At 36.9% G+C, this 18,223-nt stretch overlaps 1 protein-coding gene and 1 long non-coding RNA gene across 2 annotated transcripts in view; both read right to left on the bottom strand.

Annotated features, from left to right (window-relative positions):
• The window catches only part of LOC140943142 (transmembrane protease serine 9-like), a 45,186-nt gene that overhangs the window by 19,346 nt on the left and 7,617 nt on the right, over window positions 1–18,223 (bottom strand). The window contains exons 8-14 of the mRNA XM_073392237.1: window positions 17,388–17,750; window positions 16,677–16,769; window positions 13,231–13,425; window positions 12,291–12,497; window positions 11,603–11,766; window positions 11,168–11,320; window positions 1,633–1,735 (exon numbers count right to left, since the gene is read on the bottom strand). Of these exons, the coding sequence (XP_073248338.1) occupies window positions 1,633–1,735; window positions 11,168–11,320; window positions 11,603–11,766; window positions 12,291–12,497; window positions 13,231–13,425; window positions 16,677–16,769; window positions 17,388–17,750 (1,278 nt within the window). The remainder of the gene's footprint in view (window positions 1–1,632; window positions 1,736–11,167; window positions 11,321–11,602; window positions 11,767–12,290; window positions 12,498–13,230; window positions 13,426–16,676; window positions 16,770–17,387; window positions 17,751–18,223) is intronic.
• On the bottom strand, window positions 5,672–8,058 carry LOC140944392 (uncharacterized). The gene is made up of 4 exons (XR_012166695.1): window positions 7,914–8,058; window positions 6,826–6,864; window positions 6,556–6,674; window positions 5,672–5,804 (listed from the first exon to the last, which is right to left on the bottom strand). It is a non-coding gene; the product is annotated as an uncharacterized lncRNA (long non-coding RNA).

Raw genomic sequence — 18,223 nt, forward strand, 5'->3', positions numbered from 1 at the left:
CGTGAAAAGCCATTTTGTGGAACATGACGCTGTTGTAACGTTGTTGTTTTTGTTGCAGTTGCCATGTCGTTTGATGATATCGCCAGTGGAAGAATGTTAGAGTTTTAGGAGATTATAGACTGCCATACACTGTGCTAGCTTTACCTTCTCAACTTGGCTTTGAGTTCTGAAAAGAGACGAGCTTTAAATTCATTAGACTTCCTTTCGGGTACAGCTCTTTTGTAATTGCAATGTAAACATTGATTTATTCGTCCATTGACTCAGATCATTGGAAGCAAAAGTTTGTGTCTGTGATAATAAGACAGGACAATCGTTTGCTATCAAGAAGTAGTTTATTTTTGAAGCACCTGATTGAAATTACTAATTCAGCAGTAACGTTAACCCATTTTAACTTGAACATGACGCTGCTGTAACGTTGCTATTGTTGTTGATGTTGTTGTCATTTTGATATAGCAGTTGAAAGAATGTCAGAATTTTAGGTGATTAGTCTGACTGTGCTAGTTTTGATTTCTCAAGTTGGCATTGAGTCCTAAAAAGAAGTGAGCGTTAAATTAGCATTTTCTGAAAGCCTGCAAAAGCTGTTTATTCAGATGCACATATTAAATGAGTATTGAGTATTCAGCGAAAGAGGAATCTACATTACTAAGTATTACTAAGTCAAATTATAACTTTGCTTGCAGAAAGGTTTATGATATTGGACATTTGTGCCATTTTCAGGATTTTTACGTTGGTTGCCAATTTATGTCAATAGGTGTGTCATTTCGCAACCAGTTCTTTATTGGGGGCAGTGGCGAGAAGTCACGCGGGAGACACGTGATAGGAGAGGGGAATATCAACTGTGGTATAAGATGCATAGATGTATTTGTTTGTTTGTTTGCTTGTTTTTTTGTTTATGTTGCTATTGCTGTTGCAGCTTTTGTTTTTATTGTTGGGGTCTAATTGCCCCCCAATGGGAAAAAGAGAGCCAAGTTTTCATAGTCCTCTGGAATCTAAAAGTACCATGCATTTAGCGGCTTTTACATGGAGTCAAATTCCTAAAACACCAAGAAAATTTTTTGAACCATGCAAGCTATTAATAGCGATTCTCAATTATCATCTGGGGCCTGGACCCCGCTTGGTAAGAAGGGGCTTAAGAGAGCAATTGTCGCATGGCGTGCTCACGGTTATTAGCAAGAGCGAAGATGCAAATGGCGATCACCTTCAGGTAACCGGAACGGTTCGGACCGAAAAAAATCAAGGGGTACGTGTGGGATGATACCAAAAAGTCCTTGACTAATTTTAGTCCAATCTAAGGCATTTTTCGAGAAGGAGAGAGTATCTGTCGTAAGGGGCTCGTAGGGAAAGTCTCTCCTGTAATGTGCTCTGCTTTTTATGAATTTTTAACATTTGTTGAAGGAACATTTGATTGCATTTAGACCAAGATTTCATGAGATTTTTCTTGAGAGGGAATCCAAAAGGGTCCCAGACATCCACACCGAAAGAAATCGAATCAGGTAGGTACCTCTACAATTCGTCATTTCAAATACATTTTTCCTCGTTACAAAAGTTAAAAGGTTACTGAAAAACAGAAAACATTCATACAGAATTTGACAAGATTCCTTCGATAGGAAGCATTAGTTGGCTGCATCTTACCTTGAGAGCTTGAAATTCCAAGCAGGAAGACTGAAATTCCGATCCAGAGGTTCATCTTTGAGGATGCTATCTCCAGAGAGTATTGACTAGCTCTTGCGCGGACCTGTTTTTATGGGATCTGATGTTTTATCAGGGTTTTATCACCTGCTGCTTCAATTCTCAAAGTAACAAGCGCTTAAATGGATGTATACAAGTGCTTATTTTAAAACACTTGTAAACAGCTTTTTACCATTTGACATGTGCTCGGTAGTGAATAATAACGTTTTTGTTCTAAGAGAAAACATCAATTTGATCTTCCGTTAACTCATGATCGGATGGCCAAACGTTTCTTTTCTTTCATGTCGAGAAAGCCTTTCTGCTATTTTTTCTAGCTATAATGGAAGAAGGGAATCTTTAGCTATCAGCAAAGGTGATAAAAACATATCATTGTTTTGGCTTTATTTTTATGCCCGTTTGCAAATGCACTAGATTAATCTCATTTTAGTAAATCTTTAACAAAAACTCTGAATAACTTTCCTCCGCTTTTTTAAAAATCCCTTTCGAATTGAATGACTTTTTTCTTTTGTTTGTTACGTCAATCATCAATTGCAGCTGAATATAACGTTTTGGAAAGGGTTAACTCAAGTTTTTGTGGGGCAGTAGTGCTGGCTATTCAGCTGAAAATGTCGACTCGATCTGTGTTTATTCACTCAAAGAAATTCTTCTTGCAATTAAAGTAAATATACGTTCTTCCTAAAAACTGATTGCTACTGAAAGGTACAAGCATGAAGGCAATTATTGTTTTATTATTGGTAGTAGTAGTCGTATCATTTTTATTATTAATGATAATAATAACTAAGTATTAATCTTCATTTATTAAAATTGATCTTGAATACATGATCTTGCACAAATCACAAATCAAAGATTGAATTGGTATCAATTGGTATCAATAGTGAAAAGTAAAGCACTCGGCTATACGATATCGTCGTCAAGTAGAACAACAACAACAAAGAAAAGAACTAATTTTGAAAAATTTTTATTGTACCCAAAGCAGAATATTATAGATATTTACAAGTTGTTAAATTAATCAGTTAGCTAAAAGGGGTAATAAATTCCTGAAATAACTAATAAGTTAAAAATTCCAAGAAGCCAGATTCAGTAAGATAATTTAGGTAAGTTCATGGTGCGGGGCACAATATGGCAGCATATCAGACTGTATACACATAAACACACACACATACACACACACACACTAGCACGTAGTACTGTAAGAAGAGTGAAAAAGTAGGATGGAAGTTGCGAAGTACAAGATAATTGCCAATATTAGTGCAGCGAAAGATAATCTTGTCTTGATTTTGATTTAAATTGAGAAAGAGAACAAGCTTTAATCTTATCATCAATTGTTTTTTATTTCTTTACATTCCTTTTCTTGCTCAGTGAGTTTCTTCAGAACTTGACCGTAATTTGGTTTGCATTTTCAATAAAATATCTAAGCTCGGCAATCTCAACTTTTAAAGGAGCAAGCTTTTCGTCAAAAGTCGCTCGTAGTTCTTCCACAATTGTAATTAGACAGACTTACACAACAGAAAAATAAGCTAAATTAAGTGCTTTTTAAATCGACAGAAATTGTAAATAGTGTTTTTGAATGAATAGTTTTTTCTTTTTTTTTTAAGCGAATTAATTGTAAATAGGATTTAAATAGTTTTTTAATAAAGTTTCCATTATTTAAAAAAAAAAAAAAAAAAAAAAGAAAAAGAAGTAAAATGTTGAAAATTTCCCTAGAGTGTCGCACGAAGAAAAATCGCGGCGATCTTGTTTTCACCACCGCTGACCATCCAAGTAGGTGCGCTATCAAAAGGAATATCACTTTCTATTAATAATTCTTCTAATTTTGCTTCAAATAACCATTCTTGGCTATCTCAATCACAAAAGTACCAACCCATTAATTCTGAATTTAAATACTAATCGTTTGGAACTCCATTTAGTCTGCTGCTTAGCAAAAGAAATATTGCTAGACGTAAGAATTTTCCGTGGCAGTCTTTCAATCCCGTAGAAGTAGAAGATACTAGCTATAGAAGGAAGGTGGAACAGCTATTCTTCACGGCTTGATGCAATTGGTTGAGGTGAGAACGTCTTAGATGGGTGATTGATTGATTGATTATTATTATTATTTTTGTCTCTCAAATTTTCTTTTTATAATCATTTTTTCCTGAATGCACGATATTGCTTCAACATATCCTTTTATTATATAAATCATATTTTTAAACACCGTTAAAAGCCGTCACTAAACTGCACAGCTGAACATCAACTCTGCAAAACACAGTCGTGTCAATATTTCGTTGAGCTAGCTAGTAATATAAACAAAAAGGAATTACGACCTTTAGTAGGATTTAACAATGACGTCCTCTGAATGATGATGCAGCTGCTCATACCTAATCGAGGTAGTCTTTACTCAGACACACACTGTTAGCTATTATCTATAGGTTCAACATTTTCTTTCCTGTGGTAGCAGTTCAAACGAGCGAACATGACTCTAATTTGCTAATTTAATGTCGGTAGGAGTGTTTCAACTTACTTCTAAGGAGCAACTTTGAAAAGTTAAAATACATATTGAAAACTTAATTTAAAAACCGTCTGGATCTGTTCATTTTATTATTTTTAATTGGAAAACATTAAAAAAACGATAAACTGGAACATTTTGCAGCACGCAATACTAAGCTCAAGAATCGAGAACTAGGCTGAGGAGCCGTGTAAAAGATAAGCAAAGGTTACAGTGGGTTATAAACAGACCAAGTGTAACTTTCTTTCATGCAGTTTTTGCATGTGGTTTGAGTCTTTGGATTACAAAATACAGTTGACTCCCGATAACTCGAACACTCGCTAACTCCAACCTGGCGCTAACTCGAACCAAAATCGATTTCGACTCCCTTGCATTTCCGTCATACATTCACTTTAATTTTAACTTCGGTAACTCGAACCCTCGATAACTCGAACTCCCGCTAACTCGAACCAATTTTCGTTTCCCCTCAGGTCATTTTCTAAATAATTTTACCCTCGATAACTCAAACCATGGTTTGAGCCCTGAAAAAGTCGGGAAAAAAGCTGTCTACGGGCGTCTGAAACATTGAATTTGGATTTCCCATTGACGTGTTGTAGGACTATAGTTTACTAGTGGAGGCTGACGTTAATTGTCACAGGCTAACGTGAAGCAGCTTTTCTTTTCAAAACAGTAAAACGCATGCTCTATTTCAGTAGGATATGTTTTGTTACGTTGCGTTCTGATTTATAATCTAGAAGTATCTTTTAATTTTTACTTGACATTTCTGCAATTAAATGTTAGTTTTTTACCTTACTCGCGGCTATTTTCTTCGAACTCCCGATAACTCGAACCTTTTTTCCATTTCCCTTGAACGTTCGAGTTATCGGGAGTCGACTGTAACTGAATAATTCTTGAGACATTGAGCGTCCTATTTGTGCACAAGATATCAGTATGAAACTGATAGAAGCTACACCGTTAGATAGTCAAGACCTTTTTGAGCGTAATTCTGTTGTCTACAATTAATTTTTTTTTCATTTATTTACGTAATAAAAGAGCCGTCATTCATTTAAAGAAGAAAAAAACAAAAAAAAAAGGAGGGGAGCCTTGTTTTGAAAGTTAGGGCTTTGGAACACGGAAATGGCCTTCAGTAGTATGGAACATGACATTCACTACCTTTACCCCTGATTTGCAGGCTTTATTCCTGAGTTTGCACATCTGTGTGTCATACGGGACTTGAGAAAATGGAAACAGTCACTCGTTTCTCCATATTTAACAATATCTATTTTAATGGTACCATTTGAAATCATTTTGATCAGATCGCCCCCAAATGAGAAAGTCCTCAGATTCAGTGTCTACTCAAATTCCGGTGTTGTTTTTACAACAACAAATATTGTGTTTACCATATAGCAGAAAATTTTTAGTTTTTTTTGGACGTTTTCGGTTTTCTTTGTTGATTTTAGGGTAATCCACTCAGAAGGACAGTCATGAAGTTCACCACAAAGTAGTTCCTACATCTACAAATACTTTTCTTTAGCTTCCTTTATTCATACATTCAATCAATTTGTAAATCAGTATTTCACAGGTTTAAGTTGAAGCGTGGTTCTCTTCTTCTTTTAAACATCACGGGGAACCAGGAATTAGAGTTGGTCTTCTTCTGCAAAATAAAGACAGGCAATTTTCTTAAAATACGGGTATACAATAATGACCCAAAGGTTAAACCGCGAGCGATAAGACCAAGAGAATTTATGGATTTACGTTTATTAGCATTTCCAAAATAATTTTATCCTATAAGAAAAGCTTATAAATGAATGCACATACAGCATGAACATGAGCTCAGTTCTTCACTGTTCTTGAGCGGAAGATTTCAAACTAGTTCCTCCATCATCAACACTAGTAACTGTTCGTATTTTGCCACCATATACCTAGGAGTATGTTTAAGACATGCATCCGTTTTCTAACCCTTCCTAGCATTAGATCTCATCATTAATTTATATATATATATTTTTTTCACACCGTAACTCCGATTTATTGGTAAGAAGGCACTGGAACACATCTCAATGAACGTTACATGCTATGGTTACCAGATACGACTTCTTGTTTAGAAAGTCTTTCGCTCTCTCAGCCAACAAGCCTTCTTTTAACAGGCTATTCTACACGGGCATTTTTTCCTGCATTTTTTTTTTTTCAATTTATTTAATTAACCAGCGATACAAGTTATTAGCGATTCAAATTGAAAGTCCAAACTGCAACACTTCTTGAGTCAACTCACGGGAAACCGCCATTAAATTTCTAAGCAAGAGAAAAACTTGGTACTTTAATTTACACTGAAGTCAAACATTCCACAGAAAAGGTTACTTTCATTCCTGTTGAGATGAACACCTTTACTTGATAAAAAAGGTACTTACCGAAGGTTTGTTTTTCATTTAACAATTTCTACAGGAAGATCGACATAACTGGTTCACTCAGGTGTGATGACACATGCGCCTGTAAGCCGTTTTACATTTATGTGATATATCCTTGCATTCTAAAAAAAAGGACAAACTATATTAACAGTCGTGAAATCAATGTCTAAAAAAATTGTATGCCACGAATTCACAGGTGAACAAAAGGGACAGCTTTTAAATTGATTAGTTGAAATGAATAATCATCCGCTGCTCATCGAGCGGTGTACCAACCTGGGCTTCGCCTATATATCATTGACTCTTCTCCATTTTCTAAAAAGCAAAAAAAAAAATAAAAAAAATAAATAAATAAATAAATGCAGTTTTACACGGCAACTCAGCTTCGTTGAGGGACTGTAATTACAGTTGAGCTTGACTGGCCTAGTTTGCTGGATGGCTTGCTCAGTTGGCGATGTAACTTTTATCCAGTCAGGGTCACGGTGTTAAATGAATTGAGCCAGCTCGGAGCCGCCATGTTTGTAGAGAAATTGCAAGCTGTGTGATTATAAGCCTTGTGTTACTTATCGTCGTTTCGCCGCTCTAGTTAGCTAAAGTTAGTTAAAATTTCTAAGTTACGTACAAGTACGTATATGGTTTCATATTGTCATTGAAAGTTCTTGTTATACTGTGAGTGGCGCGTGGCACACCCAGTGAACAGAGACCACATCGTGCGTCAAGTGCTCGCTTACAAGAGGCGAAAAACAATGGAAGCTAATAAAACCATCAGGCCAAAAATTTCATCGCCGTCGCTGATGAGAGGCGGTCGCGCGTTTACGACAGGTTTTCACTATAGGTTATCGACCGAAAAATTTTGGTATTCTGACGGTCAGGTGGTCGGTTATGGGAGATTGTGGTGGCTTACAAGAGGTAATCGCATGAGGAGGTTCGACTGTACTTGAAACGTGGCTGATAACGGTGTACAACTGTATGAAACGTCCACTTTAAATAATGCAAGAACAGCTATGCAGTAACTCAGACTACAACTCGGAAGAACATTGAAAAGTAACTCGAGTAGCTTCACTGATGGCATAAAAATTAAATCTTTAAATCAACCAAACACAGAAAGACCAGATTCACCCCTAATTATGTTATCAAGACAAGATTGTGCAAGATAAGTTGACATCAGATAATTTTCACATTTTTGAAAGAACGATTCAGTGAGAATCCCCCAAAACAAAAACATGATGATAATTTACCTGGGGTAGTTTTGGCTTCCTAACTAAATGATTGCATTACGGACTGGACTGCTATAAGAAGCAAAAAACTATACGTAGAAAGCAGCACACGGCTTTTTCCTCAGTATTGAAATATAATTGCCTTACCTTCCTCCTTTGATAATGCTAAGCTCAACAGAGACAGTATAACAATGATAAATTTTATCTTCATAACGAGTTTGGCAATTCGACAACGAATTAGAATGGGAACTGAGATCCTTTACGTTAATCGAATTTAAATGTGGCACTAGGAATAAACGATCACTTTGTTCTTCCGAACGAGGTGAAATTTATGACGTTTCTCAACATGTGAACAAACAAGTTTTCTCAAAAAGTGCCAAACGTTAGGAAACGAGAACGACATGTTTATTTTTAACTGCTTTTCATCAATCGCTATTATTGATCTAAAAAAGGAAATGAGCGACAAATGCATTCGAAATTGGCGTGATAAATCTTATAGAAAACGACGTTCTTTGGCGTTTTTTTTTTACATGATCATGGCGACACTAATGTGACCGAGAAATTATTCACTTCTTCATCAAAATAATCAATCTGCGAGTTTTAATGCGTCAGCGTGCAAGGCCAGAAAAAGTTATTTTTACTATTTCAGTTTCTTTAGTTACTAAAATGCAGAATCTCTTTTATAAGGTAGAAGAGGATAAAAGCTAGAATCCCAGTTGAAAACCTCTTAACACAAATTGCATTTATCACGTAATTATATTAACCAGCTTCCTTTGTCTTCCTTTCGAAATAAGCATCCATTTTCTTTTAACGTTTTCTCTTTTGTGGGACTCCAGTGATTAAGTAGAACGATGATTGCGGAAGGTTCATTCAAGTAATTGTATTTTCAAAGAAGTTAAAGAGTCTGCACTGGGGGTCCTAGAGTATTTACTTTTTGCCGTCTTCTCCTTTCCTTTTCTCCTTTTTCGAAGCATTCGAATACATGTTTTGCTGTTAGTTTTTGTATTTTAGAAACATGAATATTTTGTCAGGTGACATTCTGCTTATTTTTACTCTATATTTTTTATTCTTTTTCCAAATAACTAGTAACGAACTTCTTTTTTCCTGGTAAGCAGGGCATATATTAGAAAATGGTATTCGTCCTCCATTTCGATTTTACAAATTGGGCAAATTATTTCTTCAGGTTTCTTAAACGGTCTCCAATAACGTTCTGTCTCTATGGCTAATTTGTGGTTGAAGTTAGTCGCAGTTTTGTTAGAGCTATTCTAAGTCGCGTATTGGTGACCTGATGTAAGTAATCTTCACATTTGTAATTGTCTATCGTTTTGAATAACCGGTAGGTTCTCATTTTGTTCCTTTGGATAGCATCTTTTCTAGTGTTGTTATTTATTTCACTTAGACATCTTTGCAGTTCGATAGCCTTAAGTCGTTGCCTGATCATGTTTACGATTCCTATGTCCGCATAGTGTGCTTTCATCCAGAATTCTCCTAACCTTATCTGTTCCAATAAGCTTTTGAGCTGTATTTTCATTCCACTTAATGTCATTGCATGCTATTTGGGATAATTTGCTTTTATTTTTGGCTAAGGTTAACCAGAGCTTAAAGTTCCTACATTGGGCTTCAATTCTCGTTGGAAACCTTCCTGTCTCAGCCCTGCTCACATTGTTATTGCAGTATTTATTACCTCCAGGCGACCACTTAAGAAATTTATTTTGAACCAATTCTTCTGGATCCTTTTGTAATTGTCCATTGCAATCAATTCCTTTCATTTCACTCGCATAAAAGAGTATAGGAGATATCAGTGCATCAAATAACTTCATCGTTAATCATATTTTCTCTGAAGTGGTTTCCCATCTCTTTTAGTAATTTAAGTGCTTTGAGTGCACTTTCTTCAACTCTTGCCTAGCGAGATGAAAGTTTCCATAAGGACTCATTATTGTAGTCCAAGATATTTGTAGGATTTGAGGTTTTCCAATTCATCAGCGCCGTATTTGAACACGTAGTTGTTTAAAGACATACCTTGCATTGTGTGCTCTTTCTTTCTTTCTTTTTTTTTTTTTAATACTAGTGATAGACTTCGTCGCTTTTTAAAAGTCAGAACTGGCCGGCCGTACTATGGCGGAAAAGTCATTTTGACAATGAAATGAGCTTTTTCCAATAGTTTTTCCAGAAAAATGATTTGCTTCTCGTATGCTATTCAGGAATTGATTGCTGACTGGATGGTTTTGATTAAAAATGAATTTCTCGTTACAACGGGATGGCCTGGCCGGTCATTTCTGACAAATGGAAGGAGCCATTAGATTGAACGCGGCCCTCGATTAGTCTTGTGCTCACATTTCTTTTTTTTTTTTTTCGTTTTTGATATGTTCGACATATAACGCCTGCATGTGTTTCGGGGTAGGAGGGAGAAATGTATTTTTTGTTAATGAGTGAGCTTGTTAAATTGATGGCGTATGAAATACGATTTCATTTTTCAAGCTTTTTGCTGGCAATAATATTAGATCCATTTTTCAAGCTTCGGCATTAAACATGGTTACATTACACAAATCCCACTGATATGTTAAACAAGAGCGTGGTTCCATTCTTTCAGTATTTTTTTTTTGTAATTCAACCAGAGGATGACACAAATTGCCCAGTGGATGAGGGGAAAAAGTAAACAACAACAACAAAGAGAAAACAAAACAAAAACACGACAACAAAAAGGTGCAAACAATCAAAATTTTCCAAGATTCAAATTTTATTTCCATCGAACTACAGTAGACGCAACATACATGCTTTTATTTCAATTCCAATACTTTTGAATCAGTGAAAGGGAAATTTGACCCAGCCATCCAAACGGTTTCTGTTTGATTTAATTTGTGGCCGAACCTGCAGATGAGAACAGGGATTTACATTAGCTTTAGAAGAGGGAAAGCAACTCAATTATTAAATAACTGTCAAAAATTGTAACAATTAAGGCTCTTGGAGGAACTTGGTCACGTGCTTGGATACCGCTTAGCAACGGCTTGCTGCATAAGAAGCTTTCCAAGCGTTCATTGGCCGCTCACAAAGCTTTGAGCGCGATCGAGCGAATCATTTCTCGTTTAATTATTATGTTGAAAATTAAATGAAATGACTGGACTAGAGGACTTAAGGACGTGTGAGTTAATCTAGAAAGGCTTTGCTGGATCACACTCAAAGCTTTGTGATATAAATGAACACTTGGGTGGCTTGCCATCCAGTAACGGATGGTAAACTGACAACATACCCCTCCCTTAAGTCAACATTAACGCTTACTTCCTACTTAGGGCAAGATTGTGACTTAAAGAAAGGGTAGGTGGTTACCCATCCTTGATGAGTGGTATCTAAGCACTTGACCAAGTTTTGCAAAGGACCAGTTAAAATGATAGTTCACCTCTCTAGTATGTCTTCTGATATATCCAGTTCACAAACGTGCTTACTCTAGCAAACACAGTATAGAAATCAGTTCTGCAGTTCCTATGACCCCAACTTACGGCTCCACGAAGGACCCACCTCCCTCCTTCATTGCATACGAACGGTCCACCGCTGTCTCCCTGCAAAAAGATACAAGAAATCGTGAACATTAACTTACTGCATGACTTAATTAAATTAAATGTGAAGGTTAAATTAATAACTTCTACGGGTATGCGTTAAAAGCATTAAGCTTACAAGGACTTTTCATTGTTTTGGCAAATACACGATCGAAAACTTAAACGATAACGATCACGATCACTATCACGATCCTGATCACGATAACTATAGCCACAGCCATAACATTAACCATATTGACAACGATTAAGCCGCTTCCTCTGGCACGGCATGAGTGTACCCTGTACCTGACATCCACCCCGCCCTTGGCCTCCAGCACAAATCATGGTGTCGCTATAGACGCGACCAATTCTTCCGTTTACATTTTGGCATCTTTTGTCATTAGCAACTGGTAACATGGCTTGTTGAAGAATGTTCGCACCTTTACCACCACCAACCGTGCGCCCCCATCCTAATGAATAAAATAACGTGTAAACCTTTAATTAAAGGTCAGTAATTTGTTTACACCTATACTGGCTATTACACCTATTTATCGACTATGTAGGTGCAGTTGAGGTAGAATATGTTCTCTTTGGGAAATGCCTTAGCAAATCAGTAAGTACAAAATTAAAGGGAAAGACTACGCAAATAAAAATCTACTCGAATCCTGCGCTTACCATTAATTCACTGTAACGAGATCTCCGGAGAAAGAAGGACTATTTGGATATAGATTTTAATCAACAAAGTAACCCCAGCTAAGCTTGAACTGATTTTAATCAACAATGTATCCCCATCCAAGTTTAAACAGTTCTAAGCTATTTTCAATTGTAAAGTCGAGGTGAGGCTCAAAAGCTTCCCCCCTCCACCTCTCCCTTCCTCGGTTTGTGTAAGATTAAATCACCTCGGGACCCGCTGAATTCCTACCTAGTGAATGCGGCTTTAAAGCTTGCACACTGTACGTGCCATATCCGACTACTCTGGTTTTACAAAACCAACCTGTAATATAGCATTGTGTTCCAGGTAAAACTCTGCTCCCATGTTGTGGCAAACAAACAGGTCGAGCCTTGTAACTCATCTGTATTGGTCTGTTTAATTCCAACAGGGCGACGTCATAGTTTAATTGACGATATCGCTCGTGCATTATTACTCTTGTTAAGTAAAATACCTGATCACTCCTCGGCCTTTCACTTTGAGCATGCGCTCCTGAGATAGAGAAAAGAGGCGTTTGAAACAAATCTGTGATGGCGCAAAAATGGAATAGATTAAGTAATTCAGAAGAATATTAACCTGGGAGAGGGGAGTGGTCTATTATCAGTGCTGCGTTCTAATTGGTTGAGCTACTACTAGGCTATATGTTATAGCCGAGGGCTTTTTGGTAGCAAAAAAGGATTAAAGTCTAGTTTTCACCAGCTAAATTTTTTTCATTCTCGATATTTTTGACCAACTTGTTGGATTTTACTAAAACAATTATTCCCCTAGCCCTCATGGCCTCTGAGTCAATAGCCCATTCGGCCTTCGGCTTCTTGGGCTATTGACTCAGAGTCCATTCGGGCTCGAGGCATAATAATTATTGTTAATACGAGGCTAATGGGGATGCGCCGCTAGATGAGGTTTCATTTCTTCACGACTGGACTGACTGACTATAATGAGATTTCAATTTCAATAGAGTTACTAGAAATTAGGTTCACGCATCGCATCTGAGGGTAGAAACTTCCTGGTTTATAATTAGGGATTTCAAGATGGAAAGATTTTTACCACATTTTAAAAGTTAAGCAAACATTTTTTTAGGATGCACTAGTTAAAGGGCTTATATAACGGGTAAATGCAACAGTGAGTGAATAAATTGGGATCATGAAAATTACATTTGCCTAAAAGTGACTAAGATAGGGTCTATAATTGGCGCAATATAGACCAGGGGTTCTTGATTCGAACTTACCAACAATCACAGTGTATCCTCTGGGGTAAGGATTTCTCTCAACACAGTGAGAAGCAGTCAAAACCCATCTTGGACTTATGATGGATCCTCCGCAGATGTGCCGACCATTTACCCTAAGTGAAATCTGCCAAGGCCAAGCGTGGCGCTGTGCATTTTGGCCATTTACAACCCTGGAACCAATGCGCTGCCCACAACCTAGAATTAGTGCAGGAAAAAATAGTACATGATGAAATGGTGACCTTATGAATTTAGTCATGATATTTGAACAGCGGAAGGAAAAAAAATGTAAGGAAGATCACCACAGTAAACGCGCAACTTATGCACCAGGAAAAATGAAAACCTGACAAAAAGAATTAAATTATACTAATGATGACTAACTCCCGGTTGGCTTGCTGGCTCAGTTGGCAGACCGGTATCGCAGAGGTCAGGGTTCGAATCCCGTCAAGCCTGATTTTTTTCAGGCTTCCTTTCGCAACTGCATGAGGTGGTACTTAAAGGAGCTGTGTAACGAAATTCAGTCAAATTAGGAAAGTACAAAATGCCCGTTAAGTTAAGAGAAACATAAAAATAACCACTTAAAACTTTAAAAGAAGGTTAAAATAACATAACATGACTGAAAACAGATGTCACGGATGGGCAAAATTGAAGAAGATTGAAACGGATTGAAATTAGGGTTTTTGAAAACTGTTCAGCCTAACAGTTTTTCAAAGTTGATCCCTGCTGCTTGCAACCTCAAAAATAATGCTCAGGAGACATTTTTGTTTGTCTCAGATCCTGATTTTGTCGTTTACATGTAATTTCTTTGCTTACTTTAAGTTCTATAGCGATTAAGGGCGAGTCATTGGCAAAATTAAACAAAATGAACTGGACTGCAGTGACACAGCCCCTTTAACTGTGTGATGGGTTATAGTCACATTGCATTAGTGAACACAATGTAAAAAATACTCGTGCACGAATCTTTTTGTAGTCTCAAAAGAAGCACTTGACGAGACAAAAAAGGCTGCCAAGGAGACAAACAATTCGAGTTTTTTTTCATTACTCTGCAAATGATAAGTAATGGGGAAAATGTAGCCAATTATTTTCCTGTTAAACTTTCTTCATTTTTCCTGATCTACCCTTCAACACTTTTAGCCAAAAAAAAAAAAAAACACAACCAATACAAAAAAACTGTTGAAGTCATTAGTTTTCTTCAACTTGTTTTTTTTTGTTTTACCATCAGTTTTGATCTAGACTTTTTTCTGTAGTGTGCTGAAATGCAGTATCCTTATACCTAAGTAAAAAAAAAAGGTTCTTAGACTAAAAGAGGAACACTTACCGGTTGCTGGTTTTATGATAACGGCAACTGCAGCGAGTAGAACGACAACTGTTTTAGAAATCATCTTGAGTCAAGTCAAGATAAGGACTGAAAACAGCTAAGAAAAGCAATTGCTTTTTTATCGTCTGTCTGCAGTAAAACACAATGGCATGAAGCTGGCACAATACACCTGTAAACAGTGCAAACTCGCACGATGGTTTTTGCTTGGGATAAAATGCTCGTATGATGGTTTTGACTTATGAAAAGTTAACAGTTTGGCTTGTTTGAGACAGTTAAATCAAGTGTTACAAACTCTCTTTTGCTTGGGCATTGTGATGGGAAAAAAAACACTTCAAGGGAACATTCACTTACTGCTTTTAGTATACGCTGAAAGTACGACGGTGTCTAAACAGTATATCGAATGCAATTAACGATTTTGGTTTGTGTATTGTTTCAGGGCCTTCAGGGTAACTCAGGTGAATAAAGAACCAGGGGATTCTTAAAAGGATGTTTATACAGATCGACTATAACGTCCCCCCCTCGCCCCTCGAAAGTCCCCCCCCCCTACCCTCTGAGGTCCAGCTTTACCCTTACCCTTACCATACTGAGCCCTTTTATATAGATTGGAAACCTTGTACATCTTACTTTTTTCGAAACAGAAATGAACAGGATGATTTGCAGCAGAATAAGTGATTGAGATGAAAATAGCGTGAATTAGCCAATCAGATTTCAAGGATCAACAGTGATCCAAAACTGGATGTAATAATTTAAAAGCAAGGGTTGTGCCATATATAATCAGCCAAAAACCAAAGAAAATCAGTATGACTACGAGCATAAGTCATTTACATTGATTTTTTCGTTTATTTATTTATTTACTTTTTCACAATTCTAGTTCCCGATATTGAGCTTCTCTTTCCACCGGTATTACGTTGATAAAAATGAAATAAATAATCCCCAATCAGCTTGCGAAGACGACTTGATGTTCAACCTAGAGAGAGGGAGAGAAGGAAACGCTGCTTGTTAGTAGTTTTCATTCATCACTACCATCATTATCATCATCATTGTTATCACTATTTTCATCGCCAAAATCGTTATCATCATTATAATTTTCCGAAGGCGCTGTAGCTCAGCTATTTGGGTAGGTATAGCTGAAGAAAAATTAATTCGGAGAAGAAGTGGTGGAACTACCGCCCGAAAATTTAACAAAAAAATAGCAAAAATACCACAGATTGGATGACAACTGCCATTTTAAGAATAGTTGCTAGACTAAACATCACCTTTATATCGTGAATCTGCCAGGGAAGAGGAAAATAGTGAACTTACAGTTTAAGACGACAAAGCAAAACAGATGGCAAAACCTCGTGTCGTGAGCGTGACAATAATTATGTTAAAAAAGCAAAAATTCAGCTTCCTTTGAATTGTTCTTTTTTTCAAACACAGTAATGTTAAGTAAAAACCACAATGGAAACACAAGTATTAGACGTTTTGCCGTCCTCTTTTTCCTTCAGATTTCTTTTTTTGCGAAAGCTCACAAATATTTTGAAGACCGGAACATTACGCATATCGTTATATTATTTTCTTGTCATTTGGAAAAAAAAAAAAAATGAAAGAAGACTTTTTAAGGATCTCGGAGGGTGTTCTCCATCTCAATATTTATGATTCTCCAATGATATAAATAATTCCCTCTCTATCATAAAAAAATCTCGTACGAGAAAGAGAAGTACACGTTACCTTTTTGAATGTGTTACGATGTTTCCGTCTAACAGAGGTTGCAGGTTCTTTTGCATTTTAGTTGAACATATTTGTGGAAACTGCAGTAACTTTTAAGGATTGGACAATTTTTGCTGCTATCAGAGCAGGAGGGCCCACCGCCTCCACCACCTGAAACCCAGAAAAAAAAAGGATAAATAAATATATAAGACAAAATAATAATGATAATGATAATGATATTAATTTTAATAACGATAACGATAATATTAACGATACCGGTAACGATAATGATAATAATTATGTTAATGATTATAGTGATAGTGATATTGAAAGCAAGCGAACTGATCGCAATTTGTCCCTCGGACGTATCGATAAAAAAAAATAATAAAAAAAAAAAGACGAAGAAGAAGAAAAGAAAAGCAAAACAAAACATAAAACTTACAAGCTCCACATGACTTGAGGCACTGGTTACGAATTTGCGGATAGCTGCAATACTGCGTAACATATGGACAATGTGGAGAACTGTCCGCACATGCTATTAATTAACAAACAAAAAACGGTTAGCAAGGCGGAGTGGTGTCTCATAGCCATCATGCAGCCAAAGACGCGTGCGTATGTACGTTTTTAACTTGAAACAAGCTGGGGATGACCTAGCTACATTCGGTACTTTCAGAGTCCTGCGCTGCTCATGTCGTAGGACAGTTTTTTTTATTAAAAACGACGAGTTTCACCCAGATGTCGAGCTCTCAATGACACCATAATAAAAGCAACAAAGACGCCTTGATGCAGAGTCAGCCTCCATCTTAAGTGAAATTAATTATTTACAATTTTCGCGGAGAAGATGAACTGTTTGTGAATATTGACATCAATGTTTGTCATTAGTCCTCTTGTTTAACTTTGTTTAACGTTAATACATAATACGAAAAGGAACTAATTCCTTGAAATATGGTATTCTTTCCTTGTTTCTCTATCGTACCAGCGCAATAGTGTAACATAGCCAGATTATTATGCTTTTCTGGGAGGCTGCCTACCTACCCCTCCCCTAAGACAACATTTTGCCTTAACTGAAATTAAGTGTTAATGTTGGCTTAGGGGAGGGGTAGGTGGGCAATATCCCAGAAACGTATAATGATCCACATAGTCTAAGACTTACCACTACCTCCTCCTGATCCCCCTGACCCACCAGACCCCGACATTTTTTGATTGATCCAATCAATGAAATTACTGACACGTGCAAAGACGGTGAAGTAGTCAGTGGTGCACATTCCATTTCCCCAGCTTACAGCTCCACGCAGAACCCAATTTCCATTTTCTTCGCAAACGAAAGGACCTCCGCTGTCACCCTGACAACCACCTGCCTGTCCAGCGATCCCACTTCCAGCACAGACCATAGTGGTTTCGTCGACGGGAGCTAAACGGCCATTTGTACGGGCACATTTGGAATGTTCCACGACAGGCAACTCGGCTTGCTGCAGAGTACTTGCTGCTGCCCCCCCACCAATGGTTCGTCCCCATCCTGCGCACGATAACATTTAAAATAGATATAGTGAATTATGGGCGCATGTTAAAACTGCATGCTCACAAAATAACCGAAGGGGCAACCCCTTTGGGTTAAAACAAGATTATTTATAAATAATGATAATAATAATAATAATAATAATAATAATAATAATAATAATAATAATAATAATAATAATAATAATAATAATAATAAGAGGGGTGGGGGACATTTTCCAAACGAAGAAAGGCCGAACTAGGGAGGTAAACAAGCAAACAAACAAAAGAAAAAAGAAAAAAACAAAATAGTAGTGATATATAAGTGTTGTGGTTTAATTTTATCACAGGTTTAAATTTTATTTCCCTTTGTTTTGGGGCTATTGTAATTAAAACAAGAGAAAATACAATTTAAACCAACGACAAAATTGAGCGACAACATATACATGCGTTAAAAAAAGGAGGCCGCAATCAATTCCAATAAAACGATCAATC

This window comes from Porites lutea, chromosome 1, assembly GCF_958299795.1.
Source record: "Porites lutea chromosome 1, jaPorLute2.1, whole genome shotgun sequence".
Classification (NCBI taxonomy): Eukaryota; Metazoa; Cnidaria; class Anthozoa; order Scleractinia; family Poritidae; genus Porites; species Porites lutea.